Below are 22365 nucleotides of genomic sequence, written 5' to 3' on the forward strand. Positions count from 1 at the left end.
CAGTAATAGTGACATTGTGTGACAACCTCTCTTTTTGAGAGGTGCCAGCATGCTCTCTAAAGATCCTTTTAGCTTGCTAAAGGGCAGTGTCAAAGTAACTCCAGCTTTAGTACAGTAACCTCTGCTGGTGGACAAATCTAGTGATGGTAGGAGTACCACACCTGGGGTTAATGCCGAGGACTGTTTAGTTTTGTCGACGCCTTCCTTTGTGTGCTATTTTTTTCTCTTTAAGCAGGCCTGGAGTTAAATAAGACCCTCTTAGGTCTTTAGACGTATAGAGATTTTAAAAGATTGAGGCGTGGCGACAAACAGGATTCCCCAAGTATTGCATTGGAAGCAAAATTCACATATTTGAAGCCTCTGTCTTTGAGATCCATATATTAATCACATAAAAATCTGAAGTCCTTGGAATCCTAGGTGGCTGGTGCTAGACTTGTTCAGAACCCATACTGTTCATGGCAATGCAAAGCAGTGGCATGTATGCTTCATGAGGAATGGAGAGGAATAAAAAAAGGGATAATCTTTAACAGTGGGAATTTGTCCTAAAAATGCTGTTCAGCTTTGTATAAAATTTTGATTAAGAAGAAAACCTGTAACTCCTGGCTCTGCATATGTTGACTGCTAACCAGTAGTCTTCTGGTTTTGCCTCATGTAAGAAATAGTTGTGTAAAAATACTTCGCATTCATTTTGCATATTGGGCTTTCTCTTTTGATAAATTGTTTGTGTTACAGCCTGTGCTTTTTCTTTTCGTGTGTTACTTCTTACTGTTGTTGACTTGGTCTTTGTAAGTTTATAATGGCAATTTAGTTAAATTAGTATCTTTTGAGATTTTTTTTAAGCCATGTAATTAAGACCTTGGTACCCTGAACACGTGAAAATTCTTCCTTTACAGTATACGAACAATTTGCCTCTATAACAGCACCCCACCAAACTGAGATGAGAGAAAGTACACTGAAAGTAAATTCACATCTGACAAAAGTAACTGGAGTATAAAGTACCTGGTTTGTGTTTTACAGCAGATATTAAAGGAGACCAGAAATTTTGCACAAACAATGTTTGAAGCATGCATATACATATATTATTTTACTACTTTGTCTTTGCTGCCATCAGGCCTTACCATGCTCCGAGCCTTTAGTCACACAAACGGTAGGTGTGTGTTCCATCATGCTAAGTGTTGGCATCGTCGTAAATCTGTGCTGGCAATCAGGAGAGAAGATGTTAATGCTTGGGAAAGAAGAGCACCACTAGCACCAAAGCATGTTAAGGAGTTGACTCAAATGGGATACAAGGTCTTAGTGCAGCCATCAAACCGGAGAGCCATCCATGAAAAGGTAAGGTCCCATTTTGAATTAGATAAGCAAAACCATACTGAAGTTGTTAACCTCAGTACAGGAGAAATAATATTCAAAGGATGTATAAGAGAAAACATACTGTTAATTTGTTATTACATGAGGAGTCATTGTGTCCTAGTGGGGAGAAGGTTTAGCCTTTTAATGTAATGTTAGCACACTGGTTGTTTTTTAAAGTTGTTTTTATTGATTTATTGATCTTTCATCAGTCTCTGAAAAAAAAATCTAGCTGCTCTTGAAGTAGAAACTGGGTGATTCATTTAATGCTGGTATTTTTGTCTTCTATTGGTGTTGAGGGAACACTCTAAAAAACATGAATATTTTTTAAAAAAGAAAGAAGAATCTGGTGAATCTTGTCCCTTCCTATTTGTCATGAAGAACGAAGAGAGACTTTTTTTTCTGTAATGCCGTGAACATCAAGACGGTGAGCTTTTAGTTCTTGTAGCAGCAGTCAAGTTTCTGCTCTGAAGTATCTCTGCCAACAGATTACAAACTGAAGCATAAGTAGGCAATTAGTGAGCACTTGCACATTTTAGTTAAGATGCAGCACTGGTTTTCATAGATTACATTAAGCATACAACTATTATATTGAAAGCTGAAATTTTAGTATGTTTTTGAGAAAAGAACTAAAATAAATTTTGACATGTAAACCCAGTCTTTTAGAAGTTACTTTTCATCTTGGACTTAGCCTTACACAGTTATATAAAATCACATCATCTGTCTGCAGCACATTACAAATTACTAGGCTGGATGTTAGGAGGAAGTTCTTGACAGAGAGAGTGATTGGCATTGGAATGGGCTGCCCAAAGAGGTGGTGGAGGCACCGTCCCTTGAGGTCTTCAAGAAAAGCCTGGATGAGGCACTCAGTGCCATGATCTAGTTGACTGGATAGGGCTGAGTGCTAGGTTGGACTGGATGATCGTGGAGGTCTCTTCCAACCTGGTTGATTCTATGATAATAGGATATTGGCATGAAAATTCAGTTTGATATTTGATACCACTTTTGATAAAGAAGTTTCTGAATTTATTGAATACAGTAACTTGTTTCTGCTTTGTGGAATTATTTGTTTGTCCTCTGTTCTATTTACTTATGTGCTGGCATCTGAATATGAAAAAAACTCAGAAAAAATTACTTTGCTGTCTTTCTTTCATAGGATTACGTCAAAGCAGGTGGCATTATTCAAGAAGATATTTCTGAGGCTTCTCTGATAATAGGCGTGAAGAGACCTCCAGAAGAAAAATTAATCCCTAAAAAGAACTATGCCTTCTTCTCTCACACTATTAAAGCCCAAGAAGCAAACATGCCCCTTTTGGATGAGATTCTAAGACAGGTAAATTGTGTCAGAGCAAGACAATTGGCTGTTAGCAGGGAATGGAAACTGGACTGACTGCTGAACATGATTGAAGCTTGCTGCTTAGTGTGGTTACTTTCACAATGAGTGTTTGTAGGTAGTATCCTTCCCTTCAGCTGAGTATTTGTTGCTCAGAGTATCGTGTGTGTGCAGTGCTTTCCTGTTTGTGTGTGCGAGGTAAGGTGAGTTGCAAGCACAGTATGTTCTCATTACAGAGGCAGCAGCCAGTTCACTTGAAAGTAAGCAGCCTCTTGGCAGAGTGTGTGAATAGGTCTGCAGCAATTGCAGTGACACTTTGGCAAGCTCTATGTCAAGAGTGCACAGGCAGTGCAGAGACTCTAAGCCAAGAATTTGATGCAATTTTCAGGGATTTATTTTTATACTTAAATCTTGTGACAAATTATTTGCCTTTTTCAACTATACCTATCAGCCTCCATCATGAAGGATGACAAAGGCTTATGTAAAGGTAGTTCCATGGAGAGCAATGTGCCACAGACTGCATTCACTGAAAATTTTAATACTCAGTTTGCTGTGTATTTCCAGGAAATTCGACTGTTTGACTATGAAAAAATGGTTGATCATAAAGGAATGCGAGTTGTGGCCTTTGGAAAGTGGGCTGGTGTAGCAGGTATAGTGCATAAAGTAAAGGCAGGCTTGCAGCATGTAATACTTCTGGTTGTCTACATTTCTTGAAAGCTGAGGCTCTGCATTTTTAACTGCATTTTAACTCCTGCTTTTAAGAGCTTTTTTCCATTCTGTTTTGTGTTCTCTACTTTTGATGAGGCAATGTGTCAAATAGTCCTGTGGATTCCTGGCAAATCTATTTTACGTTGTCTTGAAATCCCATTTGTCAACTAATCTGAGGTAGACTAAATATCAAGAGATAGATGAATAGGTGTTTGAAAGAAATGGCTGCTGTCGGTCCTGTGAGTTTGAACAGCATCTCTTTGTCACTCTGTTATCCATTTGCACTAATTTCTGTGAGGCATCATTATGGTTTCTTTCTGCTGAACTTTGGAATCTGATTCTTTAGGATGTTCTTTTTTAAATATCCTTTGGAAGCTGGTGACGTGGATGCATCTCATAAAAGGATATCCAAGTATTACATAGCTCTGAAGTGTGTAATGTGGGTCAAAAGAAGGTTTAAGGCCATGGCCTGCCATTAAATGTCTCCTTCCATGGTTTTGTGTGGGTCTTTCTCTAGAAGTAAAGTATTAATATTAAAACATGGGTAAAAATATCCAGGATAATTTTAACTTAGGTCAGTCTCTGCAGTTTCTAACTGCATATTAATAATTAACACTGATGCTCTGAGTTTTATTTCACTTTTTGTTTTAACAATAGGAATGATCAACATTCTACATGGATTGGGATTGCGATTTTTAGCCCTGGGACATCACACTCCTTTCATGGTAAGAGTGTATCCACATGCATTTTTCTTTAGCAAAGTTACATTTGGGCATCTGCTCTTTACCTGTGTTTGAATATGGAAAACATCTTGATGGCTCTGTACCTTTGATTTCAGCATATTGGAATGGCGCATAACTACAGGAATAGCAGTCAGGCTGTGCAGGCAGTGCGGGATGCTGGGTATGAAATTTCACTGGGATTGATGCCAAAGTCAATTGGGCCCTTAACATTTGTGTTTACAGGCACTGGTAATGTTTCTAAGGTAAGAATTCTGTCTTCAAGATGAAATGCTGTATTAGAATATATTGACATTTCATCCATATCATATGAAATAGATTGAAATATTTATTTTGTTTGCTTGAAATGCAGTTTTTCCTTTACTAGTAATAATTTAAGTACCCTAAAATGAAATTTTAAGTACACTTGAGATCATGCCTGACAAGGCTGGCTATGTTAACTTACTACCATGAAAAACAGATGAAGACTTACTGGTACATCAAATCACCCCATTAAAGTCAGGAGGAAAGAAGTACTTCTTATAATACTTGCTGAGATTTAAAATATGTTTTTATAGCATTGAGTAGTCATGTAAGTGCTGGACTTTAGAGCTTACCCCTGACATTGGCAAGAAATACCAGTCAGCTGGGCTCCAGCTATAGAGTGAAATCACTGCCTGTGTAAATGTGTGCCTTCTGGACACAAGGGTAGCACGTCTCAATGGTGTGTGCTCTGTGGTATCAGGCTGTGGGAAAGTTACTAGGAAGTTCTTTGCTTGCCTTTAGGACATCCTGGTTGTTGAGACTTAGAGGTCATCCCTGAAGAGAAACTGCTTCTTAGAGTGGCAGTAAAACCTGGCTGAGTTGACACCTCCCAACTCTGCCATTAGAAATACAAACAAGGTGTTGTATTGTGGGCATACTGTAGTAATGAGAAGTGGTGTAAATTCCTTGTGCAGAGATCCAGGCAGCTGTAGTCTGGTGTGATGGTTTGGGGGTTACCCCGCCCCCCCACACTTTTGAATTTGCCCCAGCTAACTCAGACGGACCCTGGGAATATAGATGAAGCAATTTATTTACAGCTAGCAGAATTTACAAGCAGCTATTTACAATATATACAGTTATATACAATTATATACAGAAATATACAAAGGATAAACAATACAAAAGCACAACTCCCCTCCCAGAAACCTGAGTCCCCAGGAGGGGCTCTCAAACCACCCCAACACCTCCCCCCCCGGCCCTCTCAACCTTACCCCAGTTCTCAGGAAAAAGAGAGGTGCAGCCAAGAGGTTAGGGAGCAAGGTTAGTAGGAGCAGGGTTAATGAGATGTGACCAGGTCTAAGGCAAAAGCAAGAATGAGAAACAAAATGGAGAAAAAGTCTTTCTTCTTCCCAGAGTTCTCAGCGTGACTGTGAGAGAAGTAGACACAATTGTTTTTCATTTCACTGCCTGTTATCTAGTTCTTTTACCAAAACATTCCAGCTTGCTTCAAACTAGCACATCTGGATAAGTAGGGATGTGTGTGACACAGTTTATGTATCTCTGAAGATGTTCTCTGGCAGGACTGATAAGCTGTGTGTGATGTTTTTATATGCGTGCTACGTTTATGTTCTCTGCTCATTTGAATCCTACTTCATGGTTTACAGGGTGCTCAAGAAATGTTCAATGCCCTCCCATGTGAGTTTGTGGAACCACATGAGTTAAAGGAAGTTTCCAGATCTGGAGGTACGCTGTCACAATAGTGACTGAAAATCACTTTGTCTAAGTATAACAGCTAATTTATGTATTCTTTATTTCTCCTTAACCTCAGACCTCAGAAAAGTCTATGGGACAGTGTTAAGTCGTCACCATCACCTTGTAAGGAGACGTGATGGACTGTATGATCCAGTGGACTACGATAAACATCCAGAACTTTATACTTCTCGCTTTAACATCGATGTGAGCATCTCTTCTGTTCTCTGTTCTCTTATGAGAGGTTTTCTACTGAGTGTAGTTACTACACCTTTGCATATATGTTAATTTAAGACACTAGATGAGGTGCTTTCAGCCTCCTAAAGTACTAGAAGAGAACATCAGGCATCTGTAACTTTCTTTGCAGATTGCACCCTACACAACTTGTTTAATTAATGGCATATACTGGGAACAACATACTCCTCGCTTGTTAAGTCGACAGGATGCTCAGAAGCTGCTGGTGCCAGTTAGATCTTCTACTGGTGCAATGGAGGGCTGTCCTGAGTTACCACACAAGTAAGCACCTCAGTTCACTTGTAACAGTCTCATAGTGCAATAATTGAAGTCATAGCATTAGGGAGTTTCCCCACAGTATCTGCTAAATGATTCTGTTACTTATGCTGTGCCTCTTGCATGTTGCACAATGCCCCATTGATTCTGCTTTTCTTCTGTGCTTGTGTTTTTGTTTTCAGTTTGGAGTTTTGAAAACTTTACAATACAAATGATTGACAGGTGTTGTCTGTCTTTCTGCAAAAGTAGTTCTGCTGTTGATCCAACAGAAACAGTGTGACATCTGGAAAAAGAACCTTCTGCACCATTATTGTTAGATGTTTCAGTGCCTGAGCACAGTTTTTTGGTTTATTTATTCCTACACTGTCATTTGGTTTGTACAGGTAGTAGAAATGCTTCAAAACCCTGAATAGCTTTAAGGATGGAACATGAGATACAAATCCAGGGTTAGTCTCCTTTCAAGTGGGTGTGGGAGGTACCCTCTCTCCAGTAGCCCTTTGGGGAGGATATGGCAGTGTATCCCAGTGAGGAAGCTGGTCTTTGTCTCTGCCTACTCTTGACACTTTCCTTTCTCACACATGACAAATAAAGACTTTAAACGTTAACCTTGAGTGGAGCCAGAGGTTGTGAGTTAGACTAACAAATGCTTGATCTCTGCTAGCTATCTGTGAAGTGAAAGAAGGCAACCACTTCTTCAGGTTTCCCTTTATGATGATGAAATTATTCTTAGTGTAGGACTGCCTAGTGACAGCTTAGGGGAATTGGTAGATGGATGATGATTGGGAGGTGTTGGCAGTACATGGAGTATGTAGAAAAAAGCGGTTCACCTGTTCTTTGAGAATTTACACATGAAATAGGAATCCCATTGATGTGAATGGAAATCTTGTGACTACAGTAAGGCCAGATTTCCGTTACGCTTCTAGATGTCATTTGTGTTGTGTTGACTTCTAAACTGGTTAAGATGAATGAAGATGCAAGTCTGATAGGTCTTCTCACGTTTCTTACTTTCCTGTTCATTTGTAATCTTTTATGTTTCTTAGTATTTTGGATAATGCTCTATTCCTTTGTCTTTTTTGTTTAACTATTCTAGACTTATAGCAATATGTGACATTTCAGCAGACACTGGAGGATCTATAGAATTTATGACAGAGTGTACAACAATTGACAGCCCATTTTGTATGTATGATGCTGACCAGCATATTATTCATGACAGGTGGGGAGAGCCTTTGATTTTTACTGTTTTTCTCTGTAGTTTATACAGTGAAACATTGTGTTGAAAAATCATGTGTTTTATACACTTCTAAAAGGTGGTACTTTCAGGTAGCAAGAAGAAGTAGTTTAGAAGAGCTGTGTTCTCTCTTCCAGTGTTGAGGGCTCTGGGATTTTGATGTGTTCTATTGACAATCTGCCAGCACAGCTTCCCATAGAAGCGACAGAATACTTTGGTGATATGCTTTTCCCCTATATTGAAGAGATGGTAAGGTTTTATGTGTCCAACAAGAAGGTAAAAAGACTGGTCTGCATGTGTGTTGTTTTTTCTGGTCTCCTGTATATATTTGAGAGGAATCTGCTGTAGAACATAACAGACTTTGTACTCATTAAAAAAGATTAAAAGGCTTTCTGTGTTTTGAGGCAATACATTCAAAAAACAGCACGTGAATGAGACATTAGTGACCTGGATATCTTATGAATTTATCAAGAACACTTTCTGTAGGCAGGAAATATGCATGAGCAAGTAGTTCATAGTTTCTGGACCTTATCATTGGTGTCAATCTGATTTCCTTGGGCCTCTCAATAGTCACTTGCAATCAGACTGCTGTTTGAATTTCTTTGTTTTCATAAAAGTCAAATAATAACTGGTCAGGGCCAGGAGAATTTATTCCAGAGCTGTGAGGTTGTTTAATATTTTGATGCTTTTCTGTGGGAAAAAAAATATTGTGGAAAATAAATTGACCTGATTTAAAATAACTTCTCTCCCTAGCTGTTGTCAGATGGCTCAGAACCTCTTGAAAACCAGAATTACTCACCTGTTGTTCGAGATGTAAGTTTTACAATCTGTCACTCAGCTAGACTTACTGTGCTTTATAATGTACAGGTCCAAAAATCCTCAATGTTTGCTCTATGTATTTCTAGGCAGTGATTGCATCCAATGGCTCACTGACAGCTAAATACGAATATATCCAGAAATTGAGGGAGAACAGGTAATATACCACTTCTTAAAGTTTATTTACTTCAGGATTAAAACATTTAATTTTGCTGTATTCTTTGCTCTCTTTTGCATTTATTCACTCCTGTGTATTGTTGGAACACTGCTATTTCGCACTGTGTTTAAATGTGATCTGGATGGATGATTTCCTTCTTTCTTCATGCACATTGCCTAAGTCATTGACATGTGTCATTAGTAACTTACGTGGAAGTTGAGAAAGTGTTCGATTTTCTTCTCCTTACATTATGAAGACTGTTTTGCCAGAGGCAGAAAAGAGCCACAGGTCAGTGTTACTCTGTTAATCCTTGCCCTTGAAAAATGAATATAATGTACAGACCTTTGAAAAGGATGACTGAAAGGAAAAGACTCTCTAATATACCTTGAATCTATTTTCCTCTAGTGTGTCTCAAGTGCTGTGCTGTATAGCATTGTTCTGTGACTGGTTGTATTCAGGAGCCTCTGTGAGACTCTCAGACTTTTCATTACATTCCTGTAGCTACAGCTTTAGTTACCACTTCATCCATACCCTGGCTCAGTAGTTACTTGCCAGTGCTGACAAAAGAAATCATAAGAACAAAGTAGCATTAAGTGGCTTAAGTTGAAAAAAGTACAAATAACCTGAATATCCTTTCCCTTTGCCTTGCTCCCCATTATTAACAGATACCTATAGTTTACCTATGAAAAATGTTAATTTGACAATTAGTGGGTACCTCTGGATTAATTTTCATGGTCAATGCCAGCTGTACTGTACGTCTTATAAGTTGAAATCACTCTGACCATAAGCATTGCATGCAGTATAAGCATAGTGCATTGACTTCTGCATGCCAGACTTCTCCAGTTTCGTTCAGAAACACCAAGAGTCCTGGTTGTGAACTTGTATAGGTGTGTTTCCCACCTGAGGTAACATTCTGTTTGCCACTTCAAGACTTAAGCTCATAGTGTTTTTTGCTGTGTGCTGTTTGGTAGACCACCTGAGGAGGCTGACTAACAAATGTTCTTACACAAAATTCCTCACGCATGTTTTTTTTTTCTTTCTCCATAGTTGCTTGCATGGTCTGTGTGTAGTACCTAATGAATCTGGAGACTGCCTTCCCAAGGGGGTTTTTGAGGGTAGATTTTTGCTATTTCTGCAGACCTATGCATGTGTTGCATGCGATGTTCAGGTGTTTATTGGTGTTGCTTAGCTGTCAGGAAAGAAGACCTGCTGACATTACCCTCCTTAACTTTGCATACTTTGGAGATAATGTAAATGAAAGCAGGATTTTACTGCTTAAGGTGTGATATTTTAGCTACTCTTGTTTAGAGCATGTAGGAGCTATGTGGCTGTAAAGTATAACACTGTGTCTAGTTTCTGAGGTCTCTATTAGACTAATTGCTTATACCCTTTGAAAGTCTATAAACATTTCAGACATTGGATACCCAGACCGTATGAACTGAACTGTCCTGAGTGCCAGTAGAATGCTGGAGCAGTATAATTTACTGAACTTAACTCCATCTTTTCACCTTTACTTGCTTCATTCTTGCTACTGGCTTCTCATCCACAGTTGCAATGGCTTATTAATGACATGGACTGCTAAGTATTGCTATTACTTGTTCATAGGTCAACATAATGAAACAAAATTTTATGTAGAGAACAAGCATAAACTGAAATGTTCTTTTGTGGGACTGTGTAGATGCTGTTCCCATTCTTGATCACTCATCTGGCAGTTCATGTTTGTGCCCAGTTTAGAGCAGATAGGCTATGTTTAGTCCAAGTATGACCTCATTCTAAACACCAGAAAACACTTTATAAGAGATTTGATTGCAAAATCTATCTTTCTTTCATGCAGGAAGTCTCCCCATTGTCATCACTGTTTCTCCAAGCTACTGTATACTGCTGCTGCTCACTATAAATTAAAGGGTAGATAGGAATTCTTTCTCTTCCCTTGCCTATGAAGGTGTGGCTGTGGAAGAGGTTAAGTTAATTAGAAGGTGTTAGGTTGGACTTGATGATCTTGAAGGTCTTTTCCAATCTGGTTAATTCTATGATTCTGTGATAATCCACAATGCAGTGTATACCTGTGTAAGCTCTCAGTAGATAAAGGGGGAATTGAGGAACTTGCTTATACACTTAAAGAGTTATCTCTAAGTTTGTATCTTTGAAGGTCCTGTCTACCTATTGAAATTTGTTTTCAGGACATTTGATAAGAAAAAACAAACCTCAATTTCCATTAATTATGTTAAACAACAGGGCAATGAACAGGTTTCCTTTCTTCAACAATAAAAAGTGTTTTTTTTTAAAGAGTGTTTTTTTAATTTACTAAATAGTTTTTACCTGCATAGCTATGCTGTTTTAGACAAAAACAGTTTAACAGTCCTAATTCTACAACTTAATGAAAAAATGGAAGCTAAGAGACAAAATAATGATAAAGAACCAAAATGTATTTTCCTGTTAAAATTCATTTTTATAAGAGTATTTTTAGCAACTGCTGAAGTACATTATTCTGGTTGGCAAGAAGTAGTGCAAATCTGGTATGAATCCATTTTATATTGCAAGTCATCAGGAGAGCTACTTTGTTTATAGACTAGAGGAAGCTTAGCAGTGATGGTTTTCAAATCTGAGCTCTTGTCTGAAAACAGGACTTTTTAATTGGGCATAAACTTTTATTTGCCATCATGTTCCTATGATGTACTGACATGAACTTAGTATAACTTAACCCAAAATATGCCTTCTGCAGCATGGTTTTGTGTGCTATAGCAGTTACCTGTGATATAAAAGGAGCAAGGCAGAGCATGACAAACTTGCTGACAGCCCAACATGACACAGATAGCTTGGCAGTTCTCAAGTGATCAGGTTACAGTGATTTGGCCATTGGGAAAAATATAGTGACCACTCTGGAAAAAAGTATGAAATGACCAGTAGCAACTGGGGAAGCAGCTGAGGTGTTGATGGGTTTGATCTTGTTTATGTTTGTGATGGGTTGAAATTACCCCCAAAATAAATGACCAGAGTAGCTCAGAAGGTTTAGAAGCAAAATGAAGCTATATTTACAAAAAGCAAGCTAAAGTCTAGAAGTGTAAAATGCAATTAATATGTAGAAAATATATTTACAGTTCAGAAACAACACAAGGGCCCCCTTGAATTTTTCCCCACTCCCAGGGTCAAGGGAAAAGTGAATAGCTCTCCCCCCTAGAGAAAAAAAACAGAAAGGTCCACTGCTACTACTTCGCCATAATAAGAACCTCAGCCAAGGTCAGTGAAGCCATGCAAAAGCACCAGCCAGCAGCATCCAGAGTGAAGAGGGAAGAGAGAATAGTTTGTGCAGCACACTATATCCCAAGCAACAAGCAAGTGGACTGATACAGACTTACTATTTTTCTTCTGTGTCCAATCCCCTATTTTATTCACATTTTATTTGATTATGTCCAGAAAATTCCTGTTTCTTGATTGTAATTAAGAACTAGGCTAGGGTGTTAGTTTTAAAACCACCACAGTATTAAAGGAAGGAAACATGTAAGTTACGCAGCAGAAGAAAGGAAGCAGTGCAGTCTGGGTTAGTAGTCAGGAACTTGATCGGAATAGAACTCTTGGTTTGTAGACAGACTTACTCCATTAGTTTTAGCCACTTTCAGTTTTCATTCTTTTGTTTCCCTCTTTTAATTTTTCCTGTAACACCTCCTAGGGAGCGTGCTCAATCATTGAAGATGGGTAATAAGAGAGTCTTATTGCTTGGATCTGGATATGTTTCTGGCCCTGTACTTGAATATCTTACTAGAGACTCCAACATTGACATCACAGTTGGTATGTAAAACTTTGCTTGGCTTTGGTTGAAAAATTGTGTCTAACTTTAATGTCCTAGCCTGGCAGAAACTTTGTCTTAAGTAATAAATACATCTGGTTGAAAGAACAGATAAAGAAAACCATTCTTGGTTCCCTACTGCTGATCAACTTTTGTTTTGATTAGAACTTTTAGATGATTTTGCTTTGCTGTTTTCTCTCAGTGCAAGTCAATTAGTAGCTTATGGTTAATTTCCCTGTGGCGAAGATTATGTTCCATTGACACTGGGAGGGCCACAAGGAAAAAGCCTGAAGTTAGAACCACAGATGCTTTTAAATCTCCGTAAGCCTGTAGCCCACCTGCTACCCTCGTTGCCTACTACTGCCTGTGTTCCCATTGCCATCCTTGTTCTGGCTCTCCGTGCTGCCAGCACAAGGAACCAATTCACTTTCAGTCACATGTGGTAAATACTGGTTTCTTTAACCTGCATATGCTGATGGCAGTAGGGGCAAGGTAGTAGGACAGAATGAATGGAAGCAGGCAGACACCGGATTTGGGTATTTTAGTAATAATATTGGCATATGCAGGATTGGTAGGACTAAGCTGTAAGCAAGTATAGAAACTATTCAGATTGAATTTAGGCCTTCAGTCATATCTGGCCTAGAGCAAAAGCTTCATGTTTTTACCTTTGTTGTGTTAAAATCAGTGAATTATGTGTATTGTTTTTAAGATTTTAAGTTGTTCGTGGCTATGAGTGGGAATTCCGTTAGAATGTACTGAAGCAGAGTTTTGAAATACTTCTTTTTTGACCAGATTTATCTGTAAGTAGATGGTATGAGACATGGGGTATGTTTTTCTGGACATGCATTTGTTTAATAATTCTGTTCATCAAGACCTTAAAACTTGGAAACAGAAAACCCTAATTTTCTTCTTTGCACTTTTGCCCCTTCTAGACTTACAGTCCACTTCTTGCTTTTCAGTGAAGTACTCTGTGTTTTGCAGAAATAGCTACTCTCATCAAAAAGTGATTGAATGCTTTACTTCTGCATTCATTTGACCAGGTTAGAAAAGTGACCATTTTTAAAACCAGGACAAAATAAGTGCTAGATGGTGACCTAAAGTACTTCAGGCCCCAAGAGAAATTGTTGCAGTAATTGAAATGATTGCTTTTCCACAGGATGATCCTAATCCATACTCAGTCTACTTTTAAAACACATTGAGTGTACAATTTTTGTGTTGCAACTTTCCCACAAGGGTTAGTGCAACAGGAATACTTTGTGTCTATGTGTGAAAGTCAAAGCAAGAACAAAACGTGCCTGTTCCACTGCTGTGTAGTTACTCTGTTTGACGTGAAGTTGCAGACTTCCAAGGAAAGGCACTTTTCGAGGCGGGCAATTGCCTGTTATTTTTAATGTTGCCTTTCTAGTTATGCAGTACTCCTTCAGAAAATTCATGAGCTCATGAATGCCAAAAGTATTTAATACATCTGGGATTATGATGTGACCTTCTAGTGGTTTTTCCTGCACTGTCTTCTAAGCAGATCAGTGGATGACTCATTTAAGTAAGGGCTTGTAGATCCAAGGGGTGATAGCCAACCCAATTCAAAGCATGAAGATCAAGTCTGTTGTAAGATGTCCACCAAATAAAGAAAAGAACAATTCATACAATAGCTTGAGTTGGAAGGGACCTTGAAACTCATCTACTTCCAGCCCCTCTGCCATGGGCAGGAACACCTCCCGCTAGACTAGGTTGCTTAAAGCCTCAACTAGCCAGTTCTTCCAGGGATGAGGTGTCACAGGTTCTCTGGACAACCTGCTCCAGTGTCTTACCGCCTTCATAGTAAATAGCTTCTGAATGTCCAACCTAAATCTACCCTGCTCTAGTTCAAATCCATTTGCCCTTATAAAAAGTTCCTCTCCCCTTTTTTTTTATGAGAGGTGACAGTTGAAGACATGGGACTATGCTTTTGGGGTGGATCACAACCCTGGATAGCCTATAATAAAATTGTTGACTTTTTGTAGTTAAGGACACTTTTGTGATGTTTCTGCTTAAGAGAAACCCCAAACAAAAAAACATGTAGGTGTTAAAGTATTCTGCTTTGTCTTTAGTTTGTCTGTTTTCCCACCACGTGGTTGCTCAGTTACCTGGCAAATGTAGACAGTGCTGCTGTACAAAACCATGCTGGGAGAGCATATGCATGTGATACAAGTAAAACAGTGAGTTCTAGGGTGTCATACTGCACAAAGATAAGTTTAACAGTCCTTTGTCTCATCTTCTAGACCTACTTCTTCATAGTATGGAAAAAGAGACGACTTTTAGTTTTGCGTAACTACATTGTGCCAGCCTAGCCTGCTGGTAGGAAACCTGCAGATAAAACTTGTATTCAGTTAAATACACCTACAAGGTTTCTAATTGGTTACATCCTATTCTCATTACATGTTTTAATGGCGAGTGGTTCTTAACTTTTGAGGGTAAGTATTCTCTGTAGGTTCTGGTTCTTGAGTTATAGCTGCTACAGTTTGATGCTGGCAATTAATAACAAAACTGACTGCTTCAAGGGAAGTAAGGTGCGTTATGTCTGATTTCTCTTCAACTGTTAGTGAAGGAAAACGTCCATGCAACTGTTTCTCTTTGAGAAGAAGGAGGTGTGTGCAAAATGGTTACACATGAGAATGCTTTGGATGTCTTTAGATAATGATTGATGTGTTTTACTTTTGAAACAGCATCTGTCATGAAGGAACAGCTTGAACAGCTGACAGAAAAACACAGCACTGTTACTTCAATTCATATGGATGTCATTAAGGACGAGGAAAAGCTGTCCTCTTTGGTGAAGAAACATGACCTTGTGATCAGGTCAGAATTCTGTGTAAAACTTGGTAGGCTCAACCTGAAGTCATGCTGCTTTTTTTTCTTGTAGTTCATTGACCTAAACCATCATGGTAGCTTTTTTTTTTAATGCCTGAGAACTGGAGTCCTCTTGGTGTATGTAAATAGTTGTAACTGGCCACTGCCTTCTCAAAGAGGGAAGCATTAGGACTTTTAAAGGGGCTTTGACTGCAGCATCTCTTCAGAAGCATTCACCAGTTTCAGGGACAGCCTCCTTAGTGTGACAGGCCAGTCGTGTCCACCAGTGTATATATGTTCCTGGCATCAAATTTGCATGCTTGCAAGAGAAGGCGAAATTCTCACATCTTGGTCATTTCTCTTGAATATCCCACTAAGAAAGATCTCTTTCCAGATACTGAAAAGGGAGGAAATGACTTCACAGTCCTTAACCATTTTGGTTTTTTTTGGCATGGATGTCATGAGTGTTGTCCTCTTTCCCTATAGAGCATGCCTTTCATAAAGTGCTCCAGCAAGATCATTGTAATGCAAGCTTTCTCCATAACGTTTTTTCAATTTGTGTCTTCTAAACCTGCACCGTGCCTGTTTACAAGGTGGCCTTGAAAAGAGATCGGTGGGATTTTTTTAGAGGAGTACAGACACAATGGGGTCTGAAGAATGACTCCCCTATTGTCCTGTGCCCTGTTCTGAGTGCGTATAACAATGCACTTCTGATAGGGTAGCGTTTCACTTCTGTAGGTATGAAACTGCTCAGGGGAGGCAGGTGTGACCATTGCATTCACTTGAGCTCTTTTGTGTGTATGTAAGAAACATTTATGTGTGTCTTTCCAGCAGAAGTAACTGGCTGGATTTTGATGTTCTATATTTGTCCTTCATTTGTAGTTTGCTGCCTTATTCAGCACATCCTTTGGTTGCTAAGAAATGTATTGACAACAAAGTGAACTTGGTAACAGCCAGCTACTTAACACCAGCTATGAAAGAACTCCAGGACAGGTAGGTATGAGAGTAGCATCTCCCCAGTGTTGCTTCCTTCTTTTTAGTGTGTTATTTGAATATTTTGCCATCCATTACACCTGTAACTTTTCCTGTGAATTGCTGTTTTCAGCAATGGAGGACTAAGGAGCTCTCCCTGAAGTTTCATGTAGAGGTTGTGGCAAACCAGAGGAACAAGTGCATACCTTAATCTGGTCAGGCTAGTGCTCTAAACACTGGAATGTGCTATTCTGCATCTTATTCCATGTTAATGTGCTTCCCCCTCTCCCCTCAAATCTGTAAGGATGTTTGAGCTGGGCTGATACTCAAGCCAAGTAGCTGGCCTGTCCTGTTTTACCAGTGACAGAAGTTTGTTTGATATCCTTCTCATTCCCCTAAATAAAAATTCATTCTTGGCTTATTGTGCCTATAACAGTATTCTCCTCTATGCCACCTCTTTTTGGATAGGGCCACTCTAGTATTATCTCAAACTGGTGACAGTTCTAATTATTGTTTCTGTTGTCCTACTTAAATGATTGGAAATTGTTTTGGGCATGGAGCTTCATGCAGCTGCTCCTCTCATTTATGGTACTGGAAATTCTGGAGTGAATTCAAGGGATTGAGATGAGCATTGTACCTGCATGCACAGATAACTGTTAAAGAAGAAATCCCAAATGCATGTAATCTGGGAAAGAGGCATTTAAATCCCTGCCCCACTTCAGGAGGTGCTTAGGGCAATTATGACCAGATCTTTGCTGTCCTCTTTGTGACCACCTTCCACCACTATAGTACTGTTCAGGAGACTGTAGGATATGGAGTAGCTGATGGGGTTTTCTTTTTCCACCGGGCTCTAGGTGTTATAGCAAAGTAAGAAAACCCAGGACTACAGTGGCTTTTAGAAATTGTCACTCTTCAGCTTTCAACATCTCTTTTTATTTTCCCACAAGCTGCAGAGAGAGACCAGAATTTTCTGTGTTGAGTAAAGTGTTGGACAGATTTCCCAAATAAAAGGCCAGTGATAGTGAATATTCTAACAGCTCTGCATTTCTGTTATTTAGTGTAGAAGCTGCTGGTATTACAGTTGTCAGCGAAATGGGTTTGGATCCTGGCCTTGACCACATGTTGGCGAAGGAATGTATTGACAAGGCAAAAGAAGTCGGTGCTACGGTAAGCTTGGCAGGTAGTGCAGAGTTCTGCCAAGGCTTTGTTAGTAAAATTGTTCCTTTAATACCAGCCTATTTTGGGCATGTCACTGATAGGTGGTGGACTCTGGACACCTTTCATTTTCTTGTTTGGAATTTGGTGTCAACTAATCTACTTGGTGAGACCAACTGAAATTGCTTTGCCTCTCCTTTATTAGCAGTACCTGCAGTGTGACAGCTTGAAACTGCTGGGCAGTGAAATTCTTTTGGTTTCCCCTGTTTGATGTAGACCCATTTTGGGGGATAATGTCCATAGGAAGTTTAAGAACAAATGGGGATTCTGCAGGGTATCTTTCTTCTATTTGCATCTTTGTCTGTTTTCTCTTCATTTTTTATTTTCTTTGGATAAATGTGACAGGTTGTATCCTACACTTCTTTCTGTGGTGGCCTACCAGCTCCAGAGCACTCTGACAACCCTCTGCGATACAAGTTCAGCTGGAGCCCACAAGGAGTGTTGCTGAATACAGTTCAGTCTGCTACATACTTAAAAAATGGAGAGGTGAAGTAATCCTTACATTTCCATTTAAAGTCAGACAGAGGGTGGTATTGGACTGAGGAGGGAATTGGAGTTTGTAAGCTGCTATGTTTACTTTCAAGCCAGTGGCAGTCAGTTGCCTAAGGAATTTGCATACATCACTTAATCCTGTGTTTGAAACATGATGGTACCTGCATGTAGCCAGCTCCATTCTTCCTTAATATAGATAGGCTGATTGGAAAGAAGGAGCGTGTTCTAATGACTAAAGTACTAGATTGAGGTTCACGTTTTGAGTTCAGCTTCCATCCCTGTTGTGTGTTGCCTTTGGAACCTAATTGCCCTGTCTTTGGCACTGCGACACAAAAGCGAGAGTGCTTCCTTCAAATTGCTTTTCAATGTAGTTGTGTTTGTGAACCAAACAGCTGCACTTGCACAGGTGTATAGCGGAGCTCCTGATTTTCTGGTGCAGTCTGTAATACCAATAATCTACTGAATGGGTTTTATGAAGATACACAGTGCTTTCATATGTGTTTTATATGAGCTCTGTTATGTTCCTTGTGCAAAAGTCTTAACTGAATAAATGTCACTCCATGGTTTATTGAAAGATCACAACTGATTTGTGCAAAGCTATCACAAGCCATTATCCTGTTTCTGCTTTCCAGTCCTGTCTGTTTGATCACTCCACTTGCTCAGAGTAGTTACTAAGCAGGGGCTCTTCAAATGTCAAGGAGACTGCCTTGTATAACCATTGGAAAGTTTAGCTAATTGTCTAAACTTTTTGATCTGCAAAATGGAGAAATCTTTTGAAATGGTTTGTCATGACATTTTGGTGCTCTAATGTTCTTACTGCAGTAAGAAAGGAGAAATTCAGGTACCGTGCATTGGATTGTTACTTGAAAAGCAACAATGTACGATTATAAGTTTCACATGGAAGGGTCACTTGGAGAACGTGAAAACACTTCTTATTTAATTCTGACCTTGTTCACTCATTGCTAGGAAAAAAATAGATCATGTATATGAATGATTCTTTTCTGAGAATGTTACATGAGCTTGTCAGTAAATTTTGCAGATTTTCCTCCTTACAACTAAATCCTTAGCTGTCTGTGACTGTTGTGCAGAACTCTTCCACACTGGTGTCTTACCTGACAAACACAGTCAGATCTTTCAACATGGCTACAGACTTCATTGCTTTAGTTTTTCTTCTAGAATGAAACCTTGCCCTGTTGCTCAGAAGTCACAGAATGAGTTTGTCTTGATGCTGCAGAGCAGGTCTGTGCATCAGCTACTTGAAGGTAGCAGAGTTCAGGACTTTGGGTGTGATTAATAGGCAGGATGTGCTTAAATGGCTTGTGCGACTGCTTCATTTAGATGGAGTTTTTGTTTGCACCAGAAACAAGAAGCATATTATTCCTTTCTTTGAGCTCACTTCATCTTTTCTGTTGTAAAATAAACAGCACTGCACCAAAATAATATTGCTGTTCTTTCCAAAATTTAGATTGTCAATATTCCAGCTGGAGGAGCCTTACTTGATTCTGTTACTCCGATGGATTTTTATCCAGGATTAAATCTCGAAGGTTTTCCTAACAGAGACAGTACAAAATATGCTGAGCCATACGGCATTCAGACAGCTCACACTTTATTGAGAGGCACCCTAAGATACAAAGTAAGTTGTTGTTACTTTATTAGGTACTGTTTTCCTCAGGTGATGAATGTTGTCATTTCAAGAAAACTCTGTGTTTAAGTCAGCCTTCTGTGGCTTTCTGCTTGCTATTTATGAGCTCTCCACTATCTTAACTGAGAGATGGCTGAAAGCGCTCCTCTCATGTTTTCTCATGTGGCTTTACTTAATTTATAAGACAGGTATTTGTTGCAAATTGGAACAATAGTTTTACTTGTTCTAGGTAGGTGGTCATACAATAGTCTGTACCCGTCTTCTCTCTTTCTCTTGCTCTGATTTGGTGTCAGATCAGTAGATGTAAACAGAAAAATTAAACTGAGTCAGGTGGGTTTGTGTGATGTGTGTTGGTGTGATGTGTTTTTAAGAAGATCTGTTCTCTTGACAAAAAATTGAACTTGCAGTTTGCCACTTATACTCTTATGAATAACATAATATAAGCCCCTTGTTTTTCCATCAAAGTGAGAACATTTTTAATTTACTGTAAATCTTTATCTGGAGCAGTTTTAGCATTTTGTTCAGTTAAGAAATGTGTTTTCTCTCAGACTGATAGACTTTTCCTTTAATTTTTTAGGTGCACAAAGCAGAATCAAACCAGTATTTTTTCCTCACATTTTTTAAATTTTATTATTAATTTGTGGTCAGTATACATTAAGAGGGAATAAACCTAAAACCGTATGGAACATTTGTAAAGGTTTTTATGGATGTTGTGGTATTTCTATTGAGTTAAGGTTTATGTCAAAGTTTAAGTTACTGTTGTTTTGTACATAGCTTGAGGAATGAGTATGTCCTTTCCCTCTTAATTCCTCTGTTGCAATACAACAGGATTTCATTATTTCTTGGAGGGAGGCTGGCTTAGCAAAAGAAGATGGAAGGCCAGTGTGGGGGGAATGAAGGTTACCAATTGCAATAGCTCTCTTTTTGTCAGTCTAGATACGATCTCTTGTTCAGAAGCTAAAAATATGTGGAAGGCATCTATCTCGTCATGAAGTCTTAATATGACAGTACCTACTCATCCATTTGGTGCCTGGTAAAAATTTCTTCTTTTGTATAAGCATTAGCACGAGGAAAAGCAGAAATGTCAGGATGACACCAAGAGCTGTTATCAATGTACTGCAAGAATGATATTTCTGTGGTTAGAGCTGTTTTTTTAACCCCCAGAGCAGGCTTATCGCTTTGGGTTGGGGTGATGTTGGTAGCGGGTTGGGGTGATGTTGGTAGTGTTGCATGGAGTGTCTTACCCCACCTCTGTCCTGTGTGGTGCCTCCATGCCAGAACGTAACGCTGGCAGGGCAGAAGTTAGTGGTGGCCCTTTGCATGTGTTGCTCTGTTGCGGACAAAGCAGTCCGTTCAGTGTGGAGGCTCACATCTCCAGTGTGCCTTTTATAGGTTAGGGTCAAATAGCTAATGGAGTCAGTTTAAAAAGATGTCACAGAAGTATCTCACTGCAGGGCCATCTGAACTGGTAACCTAGTGCCGGTGGAGGTGGCTCCTACTCATAATTAACCCCCTTTCAGAGTGCCTTATTTCCACCATTCTACTTGTTTATAATGTTTCTAGTCACTTGCATGCTAGTGTCTACAGGTATCCAGCAACTGTGTGGGAGTGTTCATGGGATATATATATATATGAGCAGAAACCAGTTGAGACTCTTAATTATTGTGCAGGCTGTTGGAGTTTGTTTTAATTGCCATTCTGCTGCTCTTCTGGCTTTGTCTCTGATATTCCTGAAGGAAAGCACAAAAGCACAAAACTCTTATCTCTAAAATGACTTCATTAAACGCTTACAGTCATACTGGTGTATAACTGGGGTGAGCTAAGTTCAGTATTTGTATTCAGTAGTTTGATTATGGGCTAGCTGGCTGATACAACTCAGTCTGTAACGATGTGCTGGAGCTGGAAGTAGTGCTGGCCAGCTTAGCCCTCTTATCTCAAGAACTGATGCTACTTGCTGTGAAAGTATTGATGGCAGAATAAGTCATTAAGGAGAGTATTGAAAAGGTAGAGGGAGAGGTAGAGAGGGGCTGAGGAAGGTAACCCTCTGTAGCAGTAACCCCATTGATTTTTTTTTTTTGTTACTGTGTCTGTCTTCCCATGGGAATATTTCTTAGCACTGTTATGGTTATGTCCACCACTACATTCAAACCAAGGAAGAATATTCACCTCAGTTTCAAGTGATTGTTATTGATAACTATGTTATTCTTTTATTTCAGGGATACTCTAAAGCTATGGGAGGCTTTGTAAAACTAGGATTAATTAACCCAGATCCTTATCCTTTGCTAAGCTCCACCACGCCACCTCTAACCTGGGTGAGTGACTTCGATTACTTTCCCTTCTCTCTCTTTATTAGTGTTTTTCTTATTGCTCAGCTTGTGTGTGCTTACAGCAATGGGGATCTTGAATTGCATCCTCGTGTTCTTTGTTTTTTGTTCCTGGAAATCAGCAAGATTTTCCTCATCAGGAATGTACTGTGGTGCTGGAACAGGTTCCTCAGAGAGCTTCCAGTGTCAGATATTCCAGAGTCTATCACGATGTAGCTAGACAAAGCCACAGCAGGCCTGAGTGTTGATGTTGGCTCCTTCTTCAAGTTGGGCATTAAGATAGATGACCCTCAGAGGTCCCATACAATACTTTTATGAATTGTCTTAAATTTTGTTAGTCAGAATCCAGCCTTCAGGTCTGTGAGTTTGCAGTGGTGCTGTGAGTGTCCATATTGGTATTGGCCCATGATCTTCAGTGAAAAAGTATTTTTTACAGCATCAAGAAGTCAGAGATTGTACTTAAATGAGTATATTATTTTTTTTTTTCCTGTTAAAACTCTGTACAAGCTTTTTATTCTCTCTGTGTGTGTTATGCTGCTTTTCTGTCTTGCTTGTTGATGC

At 39.3% G+C, this 22365-nt stretch overlaps 1 protein-coding gene across 5 annotated transcripts in view; it reads left to right on the forward strand.

Annotated features, from left to right (window-relative positions):
* AASS (aminoadipate-semialdehyde synthase) overlaps positions 1-22365 on the forward strand; it is a 32663-nt gene that overhangs the window by 4048 nt on the left and 6250 nt on the right. For 3 of the 5 annotated variants that reach the window (XM_064142037.1, XM_064142038.1, XM_064142039.1), the window contains exons 2-20: positions 1112-1332; positions 2504-2680; positions 3245-3329; positions 4046-4113; positions 4227-4373; positions 5757-5835; positions 5921-6048; positions 6209-6357; positions 7442-7564; positions 7717-7828; positions 8333-8392; positions 8485-8552; positions 12220-12338; positions 15039-15168; positions 16042-16152; positions 17190-17298; positions 17692-17832; positions 19304-19471; positions 21697-21792. In XM_064142037.1, the coding sequence (XP_063998107.1) occupies positions 1120-1332; positions 2504-2680; positions 3245-3329; positions 4046-4113; positions 4227-4373; positions 5757-5835; positions 5921-6048; positions 6209-6357; positions 7442-7564; positions 7717-7828; positions 8333-8392; positions 8485-8552; positions 12220-12338; positions 15039-15168; positions 16042-16152; positions 17190-17298; positions 17692-17832; positions 19304-19471; positions 21697-21792 (2283 nt within the window). In that variant the 5' untranslated portion in view covers positions 1112-1119. Of the gene's footprint in view, positions 1-1111; positions 1333-2503; positions 2681-3244; positions 3330-4045; positions 4114-4226; positions 4374-5756; positions 5836-5920; positions 6049-6208; positions 6358-7441; positions 7565-7716; positions 7829-8332; positions 8393-8484; positions 8553-12219; positions 12339-15038; positions 15169-16041; positions 16153-17189; positions 17299-17691; positions 17833-19303; positions 19472-20416; positions 20514-21696; positions 21793-22365 lie in introns of those variants that run through there. The other 2 variants (XM_064142041.1, XM_064142040.1) reach the window with 2 other exon arrangements.

The sequence above is a fragment of the Pogoniulus pusillus genome, chromosome 4, assembly GCF_015220805.1.
Source record: "Pogoniulus pusillus isolate bPogPus1 chromosome 4, bPogPus1.pri, whole genome shotgun sequence".
NCBI lineage: Eukaryota > Metazoa > Chordata > Aves > Piciformes > Lybiidae > Pogoniulus > Pogoniulus pusillus.